This window comes from Drosophila virilis, chromosome 3 (genome assembly GCF_030788295.1).
Source record: "Drosophila virilis strain 15010-1051.87 chromosome 3, Dvir_AGI_RSII-ME, whole genome shotgun sequence".
In the NCBI taxonomy this organism is placed as follows: Eukaryota; Metazoa; Arthropoda; class Insecta; order Diptera; family Drosophilidae; genus Drosophila; species Drosophila virilis.
This window is the reverse complement of record NC_091545.1, coordinates 8,007,878-8,028,506: the sequence shown is the minus strand read 5'-3', so window position 1 is coordinate 8,028,506 and position 20,629 is coordinate 8,007,878. Positions and strand designations below refer to the sequence as shown.

At 43.0% G+C, this 20,629-nt stretch overlaps 6 protein-coding genes across 8 annotated transcripts; 2 read left to right on the top strand and 4 right to left on the bottom strand.

The window, feature by feature from the left end:
• Window positions 1-468: 468 nt before the first annotated feature.
• On the bottom strand, window positions 469-3,420 carry ergic53 (protein ERGIC-53). Its single transcript, XM_002046704.4, has 5 exons — window positions 3,180-3,420; window positions 2,241-2,962; window positions 1,564-2,057; window positions 1,377-1,502; window positions 469-1,310 (listed from the first exon to the last, which is right to left on the bottom strand). The coding sequence occupies exons 1-5, from the start codon at window positions 3,385-3,387 to the stop codon at window positions 1,274-1,276; spliced, it is 1,587 nt and encodes a 528-aa protein (XP_002046740.2). The 5' UTR covers window positions 3,388-3,420; the 3' UTR covers window positions 469-1,273.
• Window positions 3,421-3,738: 318 nt separating this feature from the next.
• Window positions 3,739-14,045, bottom strand: foi (solute carrier family 39 fear-of-intimacy). Of its 3 annotated transcripts, none has more exons than XM_015175670.3 (6): window positions 13,529-14,045; window positions 7,599-8,192; window positions 7,211-7,535; window positions 6,461-6,630; window positions 5,386-6,402; window positions 3,739-5,322 (listed from the first exon to the last, which is right to left on the bottom strand). In XM_015175670.3, exons 2-6 carry the CDS (start codon window positions 8,007-8,009, stop codon window positions 5,152-5,154), a joined length of 2,094 nt encoding a protein of 697 aa, XP_015031156.1. In that variant the 5' UTR covers window positions 8,010-8,192; window positions 13,529-14,045; the 3' UTR covers window positions 3,739-5,151. The 3 variants fall into 3 exon arrangements, with proteins under 3 accessions (XP_015031156.1, XP_032290211.1, XP_070064788.1); XM_032434320.2 differs by having other exon boundaries at window positions 7,599-8,187; XM_070208687.1 differs by lacking the exon at window positions 13,529-14,045 and adding an exon at window positions 10,217-10,235 and having other exon boundaries at window positions 7,599-8,187.
• A 297-nt stretch (window positions 14,046-14,342) lies between these two features.
• Window positions 14,343-16,036, top strand: DEF8 (differentially expressed in FDCP 8 homolog). The gene is made up of 2 exons (XM_002046702.4): window positions 14,343-15,129; window positions 15,182-16,036. Exons 1-2 carry the CDS (start codon window positions 14,424-14,426, stop codon window positions 15,913-15,915), a joined length of 1,440 nt encoding a protein of 479 aa, XP_002046738.1. The 5' UTR covers window positions 14,343-14,423; the 3' UTR covers window positions 15,916-16,036.
• On the bottom strand, window positions 15,951-18,893 carry LOC6623228 (protein KRI1 homolog). The gene is made up of 4 exons (XM_002046701.4): window positions 18,685-18,893; window positions 17,119-18,620; window positions 16,895-17,058; window positions 15,951-16,827 (listed from the first exon to the last, which is right to left on the bottom strand). The coding sequence occupies exons 1-4, from the start codon at window positions 18,800-18,802 to the stop codon at window positions 16,062-16,064; spliced, it is 2,550 nt and encodes an 849-aa protein (XP_002046737.1). The 5' UTR covers window positions 18,803-18,893; the 3' UTR covers window positions 15,951-16,061.
• A 32-nt stretch (window positions 18,894-18,925) lies between these two features.
• Atg12 (Autophagy-related 12) lies at window positions 18,926-19,666 on the top strand. The gene is made up of 3 exons (XM_002046700.4): window positions 18,926-19,112; window positions 19,171-19,307; window positions 19,379-19,666. Exons 1-3 carry the CDS (start codon window positions 19,031-19,033, stop codon window positions 19,499-19,501), a joined length of 342 nt encoding a protein of 113 aa, XP_002046736.1. The 5' UTR covers window positions 18,926-19,030; the 3' UTR covers window positions 19,502-19,666.
• ND-SGDH (NADH dehydrogenase (ubiquinone) SGDH subunit) lies at window positions 19,574-20,562 on the bottom strand. Its single transcript, XM_002046699.4, has 4 exons — window positions 20,402-20,562; window positions 20,076-20,305; window positions 19,907-20,013; window positions 19,574-19,839 (listed from the first exon to the last, which is right to left on the bottom strand). Exons 1-4 carry the CDS (start codon window positions 20,484-20,486, stop codon window positions 19,701-19,703), a joined length of 561 nt encoding a protein of 186 aa, XP_002046735.1. The 5' UTR covers window positions 20,487-20,562; the 3' UTR covers window positions 19,574-19,700.
• Window positions 20,563-20,629: the final 67 nt, after the last annotated feature.

Genomic DNA, 20,629 nt, shown 5'->3' with positions numbered 1-20,629 from the left:
ACATAATGTGCGCAGGTCTTATATAAGCGTGATGGCTATATACTTACCCGGCAGCCGCAGCATCCAGCCAGCATCCAACCAGACTCGTAGCCAAAACTCGAGGAGGGCAAAAACAAAATTTATAACTTTGAAGCGACTGCTGTTGGCTTCTGTCCATTTATCTTTTGGCTGGGGTTTTTTTTCGCTCGGTTGGGTAGAACCTCAAGCCTCAGCCGGGCCTGTCCACAATACCACCAATGGCAGTTAGATTTTATGGGCAAAGTTTTGCTGTCCTCCCCTCTCCTGGGCTGCAATGTCGCCAAAGTGGCGCCATTTTTGCCGCATTGTCGTTGGAAACGAAGATTTTTTTTCCATTTTTTCTTACGAGATACTCTAACATTTTTATACTCTAGCATTATACATGAAAATTAATATTTTTAGTTATAGCTTTACGTTTTCTTCTTATTATACAATTCTCTTGATATATCATTTCGTTTTCTACAAATTGTTTTTTTTATTTTTACTTTAAACATGGAGACTGGAATGGAACTTGTAAAAGACACCGTTTCTCATTTCATTTATAATTTATAATAATTACATAATATTCAGTATAAAAAACGTCAAAGTGTAATAAATTCAACGCATTAATTAAGTTTCGTGCTAATAACAAAAGCTGCCAAACTTGTTTTTTTTTTTTTGTCACAACTTAGAAGACTCAAATGCTTTAGCTCGAGTAACGTATAAAAACATAAAGTAATTGTTTATTTGCTAAATTTACGGAATTCATTATGTATTATTATTATTTTCATTACGGGTTTACATTTTTTATTTTATTTTATTTATTTATGTTTTGTTTTGTTTGTTTTTTCTCGTTTATATTGAAATGCAGAGTTCACGACTGTACACACTGATATGCACAGTTTTGAGAGTAGACCGAAACTTTAGACTTGGCTAAAACAGATAGGTTACAAACACAATATATATATGTAATGGGGGTATGGGATCTACTAGTGAACTTAGACTGCAAGAAATTTGTCTTGTGGCTTTTGTCATGAGGCTTCTTCATTGTTCTAGTTACTTGTTCAGTTTCGTTCTCAAATTAAGTCACATACAATTTTGGAGACCCTGGCTTGAATCAATTAGGTCTACGTACAAAAAAAAAAACAATTATACAATATTGTAGAGCAATCTAAGCTGAAGTCTTCAGTATTTCATTTCAACTAAATTTAGTTGTCGCCTAATCAGGTGTGTGTGTGTGTGTGTGTGTGTTCGTTTTGCGTGCTGCGCCGAATGCCTAGTAGAACTTTTTCGCTTGCGCCTCGCTGCGGTTTCTGCAAATTAATAAAACAAAAATCAGTTTAGGTCAAGCAGCTAGGGTATCATATGGGCCTATTTACTTGAATATATTGTAGAGAAATACTAGCAGCAGTTGCACAACGGTGACGCTAAGGAATAACGTGACACCTACACAGCTTCCGGTGGGACAAGGCGCCACCTGGGCCGAGCCCTGTGGCATGCCCAATCTGTAAAATACCAAGAGCTTAGCAACATGCACAAATAGAATTCAATTTGAGGGCAACTAACCTTTGGCCCACATGCGAGATGCCCTGCTTGACCTGATTCATGCCATCACGCATCTCGGCTATCAACGTTTGCACATCGTAGCCCGTGGACTGAATTTGCGCTGTGGGCGCGTTCTTCTGATTGATTTGTATATTATCAGTACGCACATTGATATCGCCCGCAAGCTGGCGTATTTCGCGTATGGTGCTGAGCAGAATGTTCTGATTGGCAATCAGTAAATCCACATCTTGCCGCGTTACACCAACGCCGGCGGGTAGCTGCTGCAGGGGCACGCTGCCAGCCGCTGGCGGTGGCAAAGCTTGGCCAGCATTGGCAGCCAGGCCACGCGAGACTAGAGACAGCGTGTTCTCCTGGCGACCAATGATCTCGTCAACCTTACGCGACAATTCACGCAGATGCTCAGCTATTTGGCTCTGACCCTGCCAGATTTGACGCAACTCGCGCTGATTCTCTGACTCGTAGAACTCTTCCCAGTCTTCCTCTTGGTCTTTGTGCTGTTAAAAAGTGCCAAAAGAAAAACCCACGTTAGCTCAACGCATACTATCAGCGGTGCAGATAACGCCTGTCTATCACACAATTGGCTGTCAACGTGGATTAAGCATAATTTATGAAAGCCTATTGCCACACGCCTTAAGCTCTGACAGTTGATATGGGGCATTTGATTGTGCGTTACTTACTGCTTCATCCGGATGTTCATTCTTGTACTCCTGCTTTTGCTTCTCCAGTTTGTCCTGGTACTCCTTGTATTCTTGGGTCAACTTCTCCTGATTGTCCACCTTTGGTGGTTCCTGCACTTGGCCGGCAGCATGCAGCGATGTGGTCAAAAAGTGGAACACATCGTGATCATCGGCCAGGCCGCCAGTTGCCGCTGAAATGCCAAAGTAGCCGTGCTTGGGCAGCTGCACACCATCGGCGCGCAGACACATCTCGTAGTCATCATTGTTGTTCGACATGCCATTGTGTATGAGCACAGTGAGCACATTGTTGTAGTACTCGATGCGAGCACGTGTGGGGAAGGGCTTGTTACGGAAATCTCTCAGGCAACCGCTGAGCAACTGCGTCGTACCATCATTGGCATGGTCGTACTGCTTGGTGCCGTCGTTGACCACAGCGCTGATGTATGGATTGTTGTGCTTGTTGTCGTTGTCGAACGAATCAAAGATGATGGCCAGGCCATTCCAGCGATCGGAGGAGCCAAACACAGCACCATTATAGTCACCCTTCTCCGTAGTATACCAGAAGGCCAGACCGTCGGCTCCGATGCGGCCACGTCCCGTTACGCGAAAGACAATCTCCACATCCCACCAGTCAAAGTTGGTCTGTGATTTTGTCCAGATGGCGCCCTTCTGTGAGCGCAACGAGGGCGCCACGCGTACGCTTTCCGCACTGGCGATGGCATCTGAAATGTAGAGCAACAGGTGGCGTTTAGTTTGTCCACAATTTGCATTTAAACAAAGTGCCTGCGTGTACACTTTGCTGCTTTGGCGTTGCGTTGCGTTCGATGTTTCGTCTGATGCTGGCCGCTATTTGCCGTCTCGCTCGCACCCATGGCACGCATCGCAAGTGGCCTGAAGACGGCCAAAACAACTGACGTGGAGCTGCCCCCGTTTACTTACTTCCCCCGTATTCCCAGAACGGTACTGTGCCATCTTTTTGTGCCAAATATGGCGGCTTAAACGAGTACTTGTACTCAAACCGTCTATGCACGCCGATAGCACTAGGATTCACGTTGGCCGCCACATGGTTCTGTGTAATAATTATGCAGAATATAGCCAGAAATTTGCAAATCGTTGGCAGCAGTAATTTCGACCCGGTCGCTTGCATCTTTCACAGTTTGACAGCACCACTATTGTTGGCCTGCTCTACCAACAACATGCCAAGAGTTGCCGAGCTAATCTTACAAAACATAAATACAATACAGCTATCGAAAGTTATCGATTGCAACAGTGTCGTTAAGAGTGCGCGCGTTTGAACAATGGAAACTAATCCGATATTTGTATGAGGTGGAAAACATTTATTTGGAAATTTTAAAAAGTGTTTACGTTGCAAGGTAAAAAACGTTCGTCTTTGTGAAAATGCATTCTAGAACATTGAATATATCTAAAAATGTTCGTTTCGAATGATTTATTACAAGACTCTTGCACATAGACTTACATATATTATTATACTCGTACGATTATTTCGTTTCAATTGCCTTTTGCTTGATATCACCAAAGTAGTTATGTTTTTTTTTTTCAAAAATTGTTTCATATTATAGTAGTGTTTACTTTTAAGTTAACGTCTAGTCAAATAGGTTTTACTGCCTCATTAGCAAATAGTGTGGGCTTTATGGCATATTATTAGTTTGCTCAGCTTATAAGGGTGATACTTAGCTTGGTGTAAATGTCGGTGTTTATGAGAGCCCTTCCTTCAGGCTAGCGCATCATTTTACAAATGTTAGTTACTCAATTCAATATTTAATCACAATCACTTAACGTTTAGTTGTGTGTGCGCTTTTAAATAAAGAGTTTAACAACAAAAGTTGCTGTTTGCAAAAACACAAGTCATTTTGTTTATTACAACAAAAGGAAAAAAAGATAAACAAACGTTGGTGCCAAAAGAAAGAGGTAATATGAGCATGCCTTAATAATTCGTACTACGATAATAATAAATTAAGTTTAAATAATTTTGTGGATTGCAAAAGGTAGTACATACAAATGGATAAGTACTGCCAAAAATAATGTATATGTATATATATATAAATATACATCTATATATATATATATATATATATAAAATATGTTTCATAGAATGTTTACTCTCGAACTTAGCCGTGAAATGAACGTGCGCACCCTACAGACTACAAAATACAAAAAACTATGTGTATACAATTGTTGCTTAATAATATACACGCTACAATATTTAATTGCGAATTGTAAATTTAAGATGGGTTTTATCTTGTATATAAGATAAGACTTATAGCTATAGCGTTTATATGCTCTTCTTAGCTATCCTATTATATTTCATATTCATCAGTGCTCGCTTTTTTTTTCAATTCAATTATTGTTTCACATCTTGATATTGATGTTTTCTTGTTGTGTTCAGTTTCATCTTTTTAAAGCAAATTTCTCTTTTGCTTTCTATTTTATCGTTTTTAAATTCAGAATCACTTTATAGCTTATGCACATTGAAAGTTTCTTACATTAAATGTGTGTTTGTTGTGTGTAGATCTTGTGTGTGTGTTTGAGTGTAAATCAATTCAAGCTAATTCCAAAACGAACGCAAATCGGGCATTAGACATTTAGGAACGAAATTCAATTTGCGGACAACTCTTCAGTGGCAGTTAACAAATGTTTGTGAGTGTTTCATAAACTGTTTAACAAATGCGAATCTTATTGGGTGTCTATTACTTAATGACTTGCATTATCTGTTTGGATGTGTGTGTATGCATGTGTGTGAGAGTGGCTGAGGTAAATAACATAACATAAACTACTACAATTATACAAAATTAAAAACCCTAAACTCGAAAAAATACACGCAATACTCTCTAAAAAGATTCTCTGCTTGACTCAAAAGACAGTCGATCCTCTTATATTTTGTTTTTCCTTTTTAGTGCACGTGCTGATGATGCACTGCACTGGCGTGCGCGGAGCCGAATGCGTTCATCAATTGACCCTCATAGATGGCAATGAATAGCATAATGAGCACACCGCTGAGCATGCCCACAATTTGCAGCATAAACTGCGCCAGCGACTTGTGAGCAGCAGAAATTTCAGGCATCTGCAAATGGAAAGGCGTTTAAGTTATTTGATCTATCGATGCACACACACACACACCACTCACCATATCGACCAGCGCAATGTAGATGAAGAGACCTGCTGCCACGGCAAACATCCATTGGGCAACCTCCTGGGATTGACCAAACACAATGCCAAAGATCATGCCGATGAAACTGAGCACTCCCGTCAACAGATTATAGTACACAGCCGATTTGACCGACATACCGGCCTTCATAAGAATGGCAAAGTCGCCCAGCTCGTGCGGTAACTCATGACAAAAGACAGCCAAAGAAGTGGAGAAGCCACCGGCAATGTTCTCGGCGAAAGCGGCACCAATAGCCATGCCGTCGGTGAAATTGTGCAAGCCATCACCCATAATAATCATCCAGGCAACTGCGCTTAAAGTCTCTGGTGGTGAATGCACGTGTCCATGGCGATGGCTGTGTCCGTGATGGGAGGATTCATGCTCACGCAATATGACAGTCACATGATCATTCTTATCCTTGCCTCCATTTGCCGTTGCCGCATTGCCGTCCAATTCAGTTGTCACCGTATTGCTGCTGTCCTGTTGTTGATGATTGTTATGGTTGTGATTGTGGTGGTGGTGGTTCATCTCTGCGTAGTTGTTGTGTGAGGTGGAGAGCAGAGATTGTGCAGCCGCTACCGCCTCATTGGAACCTTCATGCTCAGCCTTGTCACAGCGCCGATTGCTACACTCGCCGCTGGATGCATCGCCGCCAGCGCCAGCAGCAGCTGCCGCCACAGCAGACGCTGGGCCATCATCCGGCAAATGCATCCATACGTCCTGCTTATTGTTCACCGTAATCTCGTCATAGCAATACGGATAAGAGCTATACTTTTGCTTGCACATCCTGTCGCCCGCCACAGAGTTGTTTACCGAAGAGTCCGGATCGCGCATAACCTTGGCGCGCGAAGGTTTCTTTGTTTCCTTCTTCTCAACGCTTTTGCGCCATTCAGATATCATGGTCAGCGCATGCTCCGTCACATAGAAGAAGATGATGCCGCCCAGGCAGCCCAAACCCTTCATGATCATGCCGTGCTCGTCCTGGCCGGCCAGCGACTAAAATAAACCGTCAAATATTAAAATATTATATTAATTAAATATTGCGGCTACTTACGTGCGGCAGCAGATGCAACAGCGCATCTCCGGTCATGGTGCCCACGGCCAGCGATACCAGATACTGAATTATGTGCTTGTAATAGCGTGAGTTCATGAATGGTATTATGGCTACGCCCACAAGGCCCAAAATTCCGCAGGCAAACACCGAAGTAAAGGCATAAATCCACACTGCAATAGAAACGCATTTTAATTTAATTAACCTCGAAGCTACATTAGCTACTTTATAAAAACAGATAAGGACATTTATCTTTAGAACTTGTTTTATGTAAAAACCCTAGACTTGGGCAATTATTCTATTTGAACAGCACGATGCAAACGTGCTTCTGCTAATGAGAGGAGCTTAGTAGTTGCAGAAATACTGAGACTGAGCCGGCCGACCGCAAAAATTCGGATTATCTGTGCCCTGCAAGAGGGTATTAAAACTTGTTACTAGTGTAGCATAGGAAGACATCTTTGATCCAGTAAGGAAAATATTATTATTGGTTACTTCTCGACCAAACTCAGCAAATATGAGCTTCATAATTTTACTCGCAATCTTGGGCATGCATTGTTGTTTTTAACTGAGACAGTCGTTTACCCGCATACAGATAGACGTGCCTAGTATATATATTCAGTTGTTGATGCTTATCACTTAAACGTTTACGGAAGATTCCTTTTCTTCAATGTCTTATACATTTCATGATAAGGTTTATAGCCAAGACTGTTGAAATGTTCGCTCTACAGCCTTTAGCTTTCTTCTAGTACCTACCATAAAAAATGTCATCTTTCTGGCTCGCCTCGTATTTATCAATTTCAGAGAGCACATCGGGTTCTATGCACCCACCGCTGCTGGTCGCGAGCTCGTGCAGCAGAACTGGGCACAGATACAACAAGTCCCGCTCGTTGAGCTCATAGTCTGTATGCGGCTGGGGTACTGGTGTGGTGTCTAGTGGGGCGCAGGATATGCTGGTGCTGTTGCCATTGGGTGAGAGCGTACAATTGGTCAGCAGCAGGCGATGCTCCGCAGCGTGGTCGCCAAGATGGCTGAGATCATGCGGCTGCACATGATGCACCAGGCGCTCAACTGGCACGCACTACAAATATAAAATAGGATTAATAGGGATAACACTTGAAATTTTTAAGCGAATATAACTTACGCTCTCGTTGCTGCTGACTAGCTGCTGCAGTCCGAGCTTTTGCAGCAGGCTCTGAAAGCTGCTGGCATTTAAGGTCTGCTGCTGCATCAGTTGCTGCAGGAAGTGTTCGGTGATCTGCGGGACTTGTGTATGCGGCGATGAGTGGTCGTGTTCATGTTCGTGGCCGGCATGTCGCTTGTGTCTCCTGTAGGGCGGACTTGTACTGTAGTTTTGGGTATCGTCCTCATCGGCTAGCTGCCTCTGATCGGTGGTTATTTCACTGGATGGACTCAGATTGCCGTAGGCTAGGCGCGCATTCAGTTTCATCTCTGTTCGCTGCGTGACCAGCATGTCTCCAATATGATCCTGGCAGTGCAGGCGCTGTGCGCACAGCAGGCACACCACACACACGGCCATTATGTGACGTGCCATCTTGATGGACGGAGCGAGCTCCGCTAGTAAATAATCTTGTGAAAGATCTGCTAATGCCGCTTCTACCGCTCCCGGCTACTGCTCTCGCTGCTGCTGCTGACTCGTGTCTGGCTTATTGTCGTTCGTTGTGGGCCGCTCTGCTCATTATATATTCAGCTATTCGCGCGCTTTGTTGGATCTGCACTGGAACGAGAAGCCAAAATGGAATTAGCAAACTTTTGGCCGGCTCAGTGAAGCGTGTTCGACGACACTCCGAATACCCCCACACTCATTACGCATGTGTAGATCGCAATTACAGAGGCTATTGCATAACTAAACAATAATGGCAATAACGAGCGGAAGTTCAAGTTCGTTTGGCGGCCACTTGATGGCTCCTTATATAGACACAAAGTTTGTTGTGCCCCACACACACACACACACACACACACACAGACAAAACACAACAGTTTTAGCTGCAGCCATAAATGGAGCATTTTGGCTGCATTTCTAAAAGAGACACTTTGGCATCATAAAAAGCCAATCAATCAATTTGCAGTAGGTGTAAAGCGATTTAAGACCTGTTTTATAATCACAGCTTACAAGTTCTGTGTAGGCTATACTTATACTCTTTTTCCACTGATAGTTGTGCAGCTGTATATGTGACAGGCACAAGGAGGCATTTACAGCTCCATAAGGTAGACGTCTTTTAGATAAGTTATCAACAGCTGAGTCTAAGGAGCCATATCTAAAAGAACTCGTCGATGTCAGAGTCTTGAGATATATAACTTGAAAAGTTTTTGGTCACAGTTTTCTTTTAGCAAGTCAAGTTTGTTTTTAAGTATCTTTTACGTTTCCTTCGTAAGCTCTAGATTAACACTAATCTTTTATTGTCGCCTAACAATTGCACTGTTTTCTGTGTGTTTCTTTAAAATGTTTCCACTAATCCAAAAACGAACTCAAGTAAAGTTAGTTCTGGACAGCTAAGTGACATGCTCTTAAATGCACTGCGATTCGCAATTTCAATTGGCAGCAGCTCGTTAAGTTAGGTTAATCAGCGTAGCAAGTATTACGTAAATAGTGGGAGCTGTGGGAGCCATGGTTCCACCTCCAAAGACGACAACGACGTCATCAGTTGGGGCAACGCTGCAACGGGCTAAAGACAGACCGCAATTGGCGCGTGGCAAAAGTGAAAGATAGGGGAAAGCAATACGAAAAGTTTCCCTATCCCCTCTGAAAATATGTTGAAAATTGCTTTGTTATTGCTGTAACTAGCAGCTGTTGTTGTTGTTTTTGTTGTTGTTGTTGCTGTCATTTGAACAATTTTGCAATTGCGCACTGAGTGGGCTACCGGGCAATTAGTTTGAATTTCTGCCTGGGTTGAGCGCGCGGGCTGGCCAATTATTGATAAAACTTTGGCCAAAATATTTACGACTCTCGCGCGCGCGGGAGTGTTGGGCACTGTTGGGGGGAGGGCAAGGGTTCGCGTGGGTGGCAGATATGAGCTGGCGCATTACCTACGCAATTGCCCAACTATCATCGACCTAATAAATGCGAGACGTCATCGTCGCCTCGAGCTGCACAAAGTTGGGCGTGTGAAGGTCACGCCTGGCAGTGGGCGGGCAGCCCAGCGCCTTGCCATTGGCATTGCAATTGGCAAGGACATTTGCAGCTACAGGCTGAAGGTGAAAGGTTGCAAGCGCAACTTGCAACTTGTTGCCAGGCGGACTCCACAAATAACTGACAATGAAAATCAATTAAACATGTGCCAAAAATAATTGAAGCGAAGCCACGAAAATTACCGAAATACTTTCCCACAGCAGACGCAGTTTTATTTTTTGATTTCAATAAAATTTGATTTCTTTTATTTGGTTTTTTTTCCCTTTAGTTTTTTGTTGCAATTTGTCAATTTGTCGTTTCCAATCAAGTCGACTACTCAGTCAATTGGTCAAGTGCTGACCGCCAATCTTTTATGTCTTGTTGTTGTATTTGCCTTTTTGTTTATTTGTAATCAAACCTAATTTACATTCAGTTTGCGTGATTTTCATGAAATAGCAGACACAATAAAAAAAAAAAACACACTGAGAGAAATTGGGTGAAAATCATTGTAGCAAAAACTTAAAATGCCATAGTCTGGCATCGGTTTTCTATATCATAATTATATAATAATGTTTTTTTTTTTTTTGTTAACTTAAGCTCCAGCTTTTGCCCCACTGTCGCCGCACACCCACCAAGCACTGCGAATCAAGCTCTGGACGCGCTTTCCACCAAAATCAAACTGAATAACGCGCGGCGCTCTCAGCTGGTTTTTATAGTCAACATTTTATTACATTATTTTGTTTGTGACTGCGCTTTGTATGTGGGTTGATCTGTTACAATGGGTGTCGCGCCCATTTCCGATCCCATAATCTGCGAGCAGAGCACTATTGTCGAGACAAAGGGATAAAGGCGTGCGCGCACTGGACCAGGTGTGAAATCACCTTGCAATTGAAATTGTAATTATTAAATATAAACCTGAATTTAGCTATAATATTTACTAAAAATACGATGTGATTGCAATACGTTTTTGATAAATTATGTTAAATGGAAAATTCAGAAATCTTTCTTGTACTAAACCTTACAGGGAACTCTCTAATAATGCTCCAAGTTTTAATAGCTTGCATATATAAAACATGGTAGTGAATTTTCTAAATTGTAGTTAAACTTTTGACGTAGTTAGACCTGCCCGGGAAATATTTATATAGCAATATATTGATCAAACGCAAATAACCCTTCAGGCTCTCTTTGATCTCAACGTGCATATGCATATCTATTTATATAAACTTCAACTTCAGGTTTCTACATTCTAAATTCCAGGTTCTCCAAATATCACATATGTAGTTCTGACGATCATTGTGCTGTGCTGGCGAAATAACCAAATATTTTCCACGAAGTAACACGATTCCGCAGGGCCAATAAACTTCTAAGCTGAGTCATGAGTTTTTTTTTTTTTATCGTTGAATCTCCAATTTTAGCACTTTTGAAAAACTGAAATTTCATACCCAAAGCTCCGCACACACAGCGATAACAAACACACACACACGCACACACACACATGCGCACACACACTGTTAAACAAACATACAAAATGCCTGACAACTCGGCCTGAAATTTCATTAGCCGCATTTCGAGGCGTCGTTTCACGTAACGTTATCTCCACTCGGCAAAAGCCGCTGACACGCCAAATCGCCGCTCGGCTGGAACTGGCGCAAAGAGCTCAACATGAAATTTCAGCCAGTTGCTGCCAGATAATGATATTGTTAAGGCAACAAGTAAGCCAACTCATATGAGCACACACTCACAAGAGAGTTATGCTAGGCGAGAGCGGTCGACTAGAAAATACCCTGCACCAAGTATATATCCCTATATAGAAACTAAACGCCTCAGCTGTGCTTCTTCAATTCTTTGCTATAAATTTCTTGAATATATCATTTTCAATATCTTAAATATAATTGCATAATCTTTAAGCATTTAGCTGGTTTGGCCGACTAGGAAATACCCTGCATCAAGGATATATCCATATGCAGAAGTTTAACGACCCGACTGTGATTCTTTTCTTTTCTGCTGTCCATTTTCATTTTCAATATCTTAAATATACTTTGCTTAATCTTTATGTATTTGGCTTGGCTTAGCCGACTAGGCAATACCCTGCAATAAGGATATACAACCTATACAAAATCTACACGCCTCGGCTGTGATTCTATTCATTGCTCAACATTTCTTATATTTCAAGTTTAAATATCTAAAATATACCTTGATTTCTTTAGGAATTTGGGCGACTAGGAAATACCCTGCATTAAGAAAAAAAAAGTTAAAAGAGTATATTACCAATAAGCCATAATGGAACCTACAAATCGCTTTCTACACATATAAAAAAAGGTCCTATATAAAGGGATCTTCGTCTCTGGCAGCGGAACATCCATGATCTATTTACATTTAGTACAGGGTATAACAGCGTTAAGAGCGCGCAAGAAGTTCTGGCTAGCAGCTATCTTGAAAATTGACAAGTTTATTTGTTTAGGCTGCCGCTCACGTCGCAGTCGAGTCAGCTCCTATCGAAGCCGCTCGTCCAATGTTGAGTGACCTTCCCGTGTCCGTCGACGACGCCGCACTCATAGTAAGCAGTGAAATACGACGGTCCAAGTTTAATATGCTATATGCTACTGCTAGCAAAACATACCTGTGCACAGGTGAGCATGTTCAAGACTGCGAACTGAGCGTATTGAAGGGCCACTCATTACGTTAAATAATTCATTGTAGATCTATATCGAGAATCATGCGGTAATCGCCTTGTAATGCCCGGCTTCCTGGTGAGGTGTGTGAGGCGTGGGGGCCAGTCAGGTAGGCAGGCTGTCAGAAAAAAGGCAGGTTGCATTTTAAAATGCATGGCATAAAATATGAAATTCATTTCGTTGCACCCACACACAGCTCGTGTGGCCAATTGTTTATAGCATTCGCAGTTGCGAGCGGTTCTAATTATGGTGTTCCATGACCATTGCCAATTGATAAAACTCAAGCTCTTTTTAATTGTGCCAGGAGTGCGCTCGTTGAGAGTGCCCCACACGAAGATACCCTGTACCCAGGAGCTTGTTACCAGAAACTTTCTTCTAAGCATAAGCTCAAGATCATCAATTGAGGCTTCGCCTGTTCATAGCGCAAAGATAATACGGAAGTATTCGTTGTTGATCCTGATCAAGAATATTATTTATATATATTGGATTATCGAAAATGTGTTCTTCATTTACCCCTTTCGTACCGACTTATTTCCCATGCGTAGGGTACAAAAATGTACTTTCTAAACACTTGAAAAGGTAAAACACATGTTGATATATGTGTCATTGCCGATATGCTCAATTTATACACATACACATGCACACAATGTGTATATGTGTGTTGTATGTATGCATGAATATTTATTGAACGCCCACGCAGCGAGGGTCCTACCAAATTAGTCAAGTAATCTAAGATAAGATACAACTAAATACAGATATTTATGCATAATTTGTTATCTTGCGGTAAACAGAGCATTTCGGTTGGCCCAAATAGTAAGGAAATCGAATGTAGAACAGAAAATTCAAACCCAAAGAGAAACATTAAAAATTCGTATCGAATCATACTTATGTATGTATATACACATATAATAAACATATATACACACAAACACACACATGCACAAGTGTCAAAAAAATCCATCGCACATGGACTGCGATGTGCTCTATAAATACATGCATAAGCGATGATTGGATGCGTGGGGGTAGAGGGGGGCGCGGGTGGCCAAGGTACTGGCGGAGTGGCGGCTGCTGCACAACGCACACAGCTGTCATTATCGGTGTGAATAGAATCTAAGTTAAATCAAAGCAAAGAACAAATACAACATTTGTAGCAAGCCGCATATCAACAAGCATTCACAGGGCCCACGCACTCACACTCACACTGGCACACACACACTCACACATATGCTTGCGGAAAATGCGGTCGTTTTGCAGTATGGTTTATAAACTTACCTGTCTACATATAATGTATATCTTAAACTCGAGCCAATTTTTATGTGTTTTCTTATGTGTCAATTCCGAATTTTATTTTAAATAGCAGCTGCGTTTGGAGCAGCGAGATTGCACTCGTTTAATGATGTTCAAGTTGGAGCTGCGGCTGGCGGTGCGGCAGTTGGTGCGGATGCGGCGGCAACAATCTATTAAACACTGTGTGAGGCTGCGAGATAACGGCAAGTATTGATTGCACTGCAATAATCTTCTCTTTGGACACAAAATATACAATTTAAGGCATCAGCATCATCTGCTTGCGGCGTCGGCGACGGAGCGGCAATGTGGTGGTGAATTGGGTTAAAAGACCATGCACGAAAATAGCACCAACACGTTGTCGCGCGCACAATTTCTGAGTGTTTAGGCTAATTGATGGTGCATCGAGAACCCCAGCACATATATTTTAATATTTAAATAAATGCCGAATTACATTGCACGCACGCTCCAACAAAAATTCGCAATTAAAAAAAAAATATGACTGCTTCTTCTTATATAATGCCATTCACATGACAGACAAATGCGAATGGGAGCGAGAGAGAGCTCTGTTATGTTAAGCCCATGTCATGTTAGGTGACATTGGACTGTAACAGACTGTAATATAATGTGCGCCAAATATGAAAAAAACGATGAATAATAATTAATTGCAAAATAACAACAACATGAACTCAAAAATAGAGTTTATCAAAAATTTGGGTTCTCCTTAAAAATAATGTTAGCAATAAAGGAAGTTTTAATATGAGCAACAATTTTGTATTTATTACTTTAAAGAATGGGACAACACTGTCCGAATTCCAAACAAAGACGCAAACGCATGTGTATATGTATGTAAATTACATTTTGCAAGGCGTATGTGCACAACATGAGTTCCTGGCGTGAAAATATCACCAGTTTACCGAGCGCAGTTGCGCAATTTGTCAACGAAAGCGCTTCAACAGCGTCCACTTACCTGCACTCAGCACATTCCGGGTCGGGCACCTCTGTCTCTGAGGAGAGCGCTCCACAACACACAGATTTCAAGGCGTTGCCCATACCCGCATCCCTGGTGAAGGAGCAGTGGCGACTGATCTTCACATCTGATGCCAACATACAGGACTTGCAGGCGGCTATTGCGCATTGCCGCGATCTGGTCTTGTTGAGCGATGAATGCAGCGAAGAACGCCGTTGGCTTGTGCGTCATTTGGTGGACCTACGTTATTCGCTTCAAGAATTGGAGGAGGCGCAGGCTATTTCCAGCGACGATGTGGTACTGATGAATGCCATCAAATCCGTCGTGGGTCACCATTTTGTGCCACACTATCCAAGTGCACGCAACCGCCTGCAAGCGGCTGCCAAACGTTACTATTGCGACCACTGCACAGGCATCATCTGGCGGGTGGTGCAGGCGGCCTACATATGCAGCGATTGCAGCTATCTGGTGCACCAGAAATGCATTGACAGCGTTCAGCGCGTTTGTGCCCATGTTCTGGCTTCCGAACGTCAGTTTCCCGTCGCCGAGATCTGCCCCGAAATTGGCCTGGCGGCGCAGCGCTACAAGTGTGCCGAGTGCTCGACGCTACTCAATTTCAGTAAGTACTGAAGAGTCTTCAGTCGCAGGTTACTCACATCATCTGCTTGCAGAAAATTCGTGGATTGAGCCGCGCCTGTGTGATTATCGCGGTCTCTACTACTGTCCGTCGTGCCATTGGAATGATAGCTTTATAGTGCCAGCCCGCATTGTGCACAACTGGGATTTCACGCCACGCAGAGTATCGCGCACAGGTCTACAGGAGATACAGTTGTTCGTAGACAAGCCGCTCATCCGGCTGGAGGAGGAGAATCCCAAGTTATTCGTATTTCTCGAAAAACTGTGCACCGTTAAAAAATTGCGCCAGAATCTCGTTCACATGCGACACTACCTGGCCGCCTGCAAAGTGGCCGTTGAGCAGAAGCTCGTTGACCAACAGCTGGGCAGGCGCCGGCATTTGGCCCAGTCCAATGAGTTCTACTCCATTGGCGATCTCGTACAGGTGGAATCGGGCGTCTTGGCCGATTTCCTGCAGGGCGTCTTCAAGGTATTTGACGTACACATACGTCGCTGTGACATGTGCCTGGCCAAGGCGTACATCTGTGAAATCTGTAGCAACAACGAGGTCATATTTCCCTTCGACGATGGCTGCATCAAGTGCGACCAATGCAACTCTATATACCATCGTGTGTGCTTGACACGCAAGAACATGATCTGCCCGAAATGTGTGCGTATCCAGGAGCGTCGCTTGCAGCTCGACCGTATGGCAAGCAAGCAGGCGGATAAGGAAATTGATATCAATGCCAACGATGCCTCCGATGAAGTGCAGCCGGCGAATACCACGTAACCCGGTCACTTTAAAATGTTGTGTTTTTTAACTCGTATCTGTGTAACATTGTTATTTTTAATGTATATGTACATACGACCGTCTCGTAGAGGCGATTACTAAATATATATATAATAATATTTGCCCCGCCTTTATATGCAGTATGTTCACTGCGCTTTTTTGCCATACTTTTGACGATTGTGAAACTTGCGTGGATTAATGCCATATGCCTTGAGGCGGTCGTCGCTTATGCCATTTGGATTGGAATTATTCGGCTTGCCTTTCGCCTTGAAGTCGCGCTTTGAACGTGGTTTGGTCGCCGCACCGCCTGGTCGACGAGGCGCATCGTTATTCTTACCTGGTTTCCTGAAAGGATTTGCGCCCGGTGCTTGCCCAACTGCATCCTGTTTTGGCGTTTGCTGTTTGTTAAACGGATTGGCACCTGGATTCTTTTGGGTTTTATTATTTTTGTTAATCCGATTTCCAACTGGACTCTTTTGATTTTCATTATTTTTGTTAGGAAGTTGTTTTTTGGCAAAAGGATTTTTCGAGTTGATTTCATCCGTTTCTTGTTTTGCCTTTTGCGGCTCTTTTTCTCTAATCGGTTTCTTCTTAGCTGGTGTCGCAGTTGGTGCATTTTGCTGCTCTGCTTTCTCAATCCTCTTCTTTTTGGAAGGTGTTGCATCTGGCGTCGTTGTATCTTCCTGCTTAGCTGGCTCCGCGGTCAACTCATTTTCGGTTTTTGTTGGAGCTGTTTGACTCTTTGCAGTTGCAGCTGCTGCAGCTTTACGCTTCAGTCTTTTTCTCTTGGACTTCGATAGGGTCTCTGTGGGGATTTGGTCCGCCACCGGCGCAGCGGACTGCTCATTGGAGTCAGTTTTTGCGGCTGCCTGTGTTTCATTTTGTGCTCCTGTTTCGTCTTCATCTTCCGAACTGCCAGTGAGACAAGTAAAATTTGAATTTGGTCAACATGAGATTATATTTTCGCCCTTCTACTTACGCATCGCCGTATAAGCTTTTGAAAATTTTTCGCTTTAGATCCTCGTTCTTGGCTTTGAGCTTGTACAAGCGCTGCTCTTTTTTCTCCACGTAGTCTGGACGGTTTTGTACAGCTTTCTTCAGGCTAGCCCACTGATTTAGCTCCTTGTTCTTAGCTAGCAAGATCTGAAAGTAAATAGAGAGTTATTGAAAACATTCTACCAGGCCACATTGCCTATGGCTTACCTCTTCGATCGTTAGACCAAAATCATTTGGTGTCGTTTCTACGTATTTAAAGCGACATGGCTGATCGCCTACAATATCCTCATAGTCCAGTTGGTAGTATTCATCGATGTATTCCCCATAGGTTTGCTCATCCTCCGGATTAAACGCGGGCTTTTCCGCTTGGATCATTTCCATGAAACGGTTGCGGCGTCCCTTGCGACTTTTGCGACTGCGGGTATTCTCAATCAGTTCCTGCTGCAGCTGCTGCTTGGACGTGAGCGGATCATAGTCACAGTCCATATTGAAATCATCATCTTCGCAATGCGCCTCGTTATCAACTTCATTGCTTTGCCGCGGATCATAGTTGTCCCAGTCCTCAATGGCCAATTCTTCGATATCCGAAGGGCACTCTGGCTTCTCTTCTCCTTCGTCCACACCATAGTACTCGTCATTGAATAATTCTTGCATGCGACGGTCGTGTGCTTCTGGATCGAAATCCTCTTCCAGTTCATCATCTTTGAAGCCCAGCTCATCGTTACCTGTGACGGCCTTTAGTTTGCGTATTTTCTCCTCTATTTCCTTACGCTTCATGTCCTTTATCAGATCAAGTTCCTTCATCTTTTGCAGCTTCTCCTGCTCTTTACGCTCCTTTATTTCCTTACGTTTTTCCTTTCGCGAGTCGTCCGTACGTCGAATCGACTGCTCAATAGTTCGGGGATAACGCTTGATAAAGTCCGCGTCTGGCTCTTCAAAACGAAAGTTGTACTTTTGCTCAAACTCTGCCTGCTTCTCCAGCTCTTGTTCATCATCTGACAGCGGTGCGTTATCGCCCACGATCTCGTCATAGGTGGGTATTTCGGATGCATTCGTATTGGCATAACCCTTGTTCAGTATATAGTCGCGTAGAAAGCTCTCGCCTTGGGTAAGCTTGTTACTGCTCCAGTACTGCTTCAGGGGGGCCAACTGTTGCTGTGCGCTGGCCTCAATCTCCGCATCTGCCTGTTTGCCAGCCAGCCATTTGGCAAAATCTGCCTCTTCGGCGTCCGTTTGCGCCTGGGTTTTCGTACGCTTCTTAAAGATACCGCCAAATTCCTCATCTTCTCCATCATCCTCCTGGTTCATTACGCTCCTGAATTCTGCCTTTAAGCGCCGCTCCTCTTCCACAGCTGTGGGCGAGCGAGCACGTTCAAGGTGCTCGTCCGTCTGCTGTTGCTCATCGTCAGAGCTTTCGAATTTGCCATTATGCTCTAAGATAACTTTTCGTTCGTAGTCTTTTAACGTTACAGGCTTGCTCTTCTTGCTGGATTTTTTTTTGGCCGAATCTTCGTCCTCACTGCTGGCGCTGCTCTCCTTTTGGTTAAAGAAACGCGTCTCCTTGTCGTATATTCGAGGATCTTTGCTTTTTAATGATGCTAGAGTTTTAAAAAACTCTTGATCAAATTTAACGTCCACTTCATCCTCATCCGACGACTCGCTGTCACTGTCCAGCTCTGACTCTGAGATTTCTAGGCCCCGATCCTTATCTGCAACAATAAAATAAATATTAGAGATATGTTCGATCAGTATTTAGATCATTAGGTAGTTTACACTTCTGCAACAGCTCCTTCTTGCGTAAAACATTATATGACTTGGCGTAGTCCTGGTTGGTGGATATCTGCAAATCGTCCGCGTCGTCGTCTGAACCATCGAATAATTTGTTACTCATATTTAACGCTGTTTCTTTTATATTTATTGGTAATAAGCCAGCACGTGTGTTGATTAAGTACACTCAAACTGGTTCCGTATACCAAAATGAACTGTTCTTTTTGTTATGCCTAAACCTGCGTGGTTCCGCTTGCAGCCCTGGCAAGCAGCTACAACAAAGGGTGCTAATGCAGAGCTGACTATTTACAAAATTGAAAATAAATAGCGTTATTAAAAACATTCCAATAATATGACGGACACGGAGGAAGCACAAGTGGCCGCTTCGACCTCCACCACCTCCACAACACCCACCGACAAGGATGCAGCCAAAAGTAAGCGGCCGTGCACAAAACAACTACAAAAATCATTAATTGTTTTTATCATTCTTAGTTTGCATTCTGCTAAATGCCACTGGCAATGTGCCCATTATAAAGAAACGTACATGGACCGTGGATCCCAACAAGACAGTCAGTTGGATTCAGAAATTTATACACAAATTCCTAAAGCTGGACGCCAGTGAGCAGATTGTACGTATGCGTTCGTCTCGTGAAATCTTTATCAATGCTTATACATAAAATGTTTTCCCCTACATTTGCAGTTTCTATATGTAAATCAAACTTTTGCACCCGCGCCGGATCAGATCATCAAGAACTTGTACGAATGCCACGGCACAAATGGCAAATTAGTTCTATATTACTGCAAGAATCAGGCTTGGGGCTAAGACGACACGCGCCATGCTACTACTTAATATTTATTTATCTACGTTAAAATTTATGTTATTTAATTGTATGAGTTGATGCTGTAAACCCTATCATTTCACATTTTATTTCCTCAACTCGAGGTCTTAATTACGTCTATTAAAGGACCAAATTTGAAAACAAATTAATTGAAATCAGCAGAGTTTAAATGAAGCTAACTGCTTAGTCGCCACGCAGTGCTTCCAGCTCATCGGCAGCCTCTTTGGATACCCTATGATATTTGGCTACAGTTGGTCGGTAATAGTAGGCTTGATAATCGTTACGCTCAGACATTTTCCGGCGAATTTCCTCTTCGAGATTGCTGCAAGCAATTAAATATATTAAGGTTGTAGGGGTTTTGTTCAATTTCGAACTCATATGATGTGTACCGAATTTGCGCTTTCTCGTTTTCCTCGTATATATTGTGCAGAGCTTTCTCGTATTCCTGTTGCTGCGATGTCAGAATATAGCGCGAAATAAACCGGGAAATTGGATGCTAAAAACAGTAAACAAATACGCTTGTATGATCCAATTAAAGTGTTAATGGCTCAGTCGCACCTTCTCGTATTCCCAGTGCTTGGGTACGTAGCCTTCGGGTATTTCGGACAGTTGGGATGGTCCCACAAAGATGTTTGAGTAGAGGATCAGCGCTGTGACCGGAATCACGCCGAGCATTACGTAAAAGTGCATCAGATCCTTGAATTTGTCCCATTGGAAGCGTGAGGGCTTGATGGTCATGTGGTGGTGTCCATGATCACCGGCCATTTGGCGTAATTGCTGTTGCAGTGCTTAAATGGGAGTCCGTGCAAGCATATTAGTATATGGTTGCGTAATGTGGGCTATGTTTACAGCTGTATGTTTTTCAATTTAGCACCTGTACTTACCATTGCGTGTGGCAGGCGTTAAGAGAACTGCGCGATTCTTGGCAAATTGTGCCGCTGGCAACAGCAAACGGCTCCAACCAACCATTTTTAGCAAATGTTATGCTGTTGTGCTTTACACCCAAATAATGTGAACTGTAGTCAGTCGGTCAGTCAAAACAAGGGCTGGCGCAGTTTTGTTTTGCATCAAAAAAATGTTCAATTATCGATAAGCGTCATCAATACTATCGA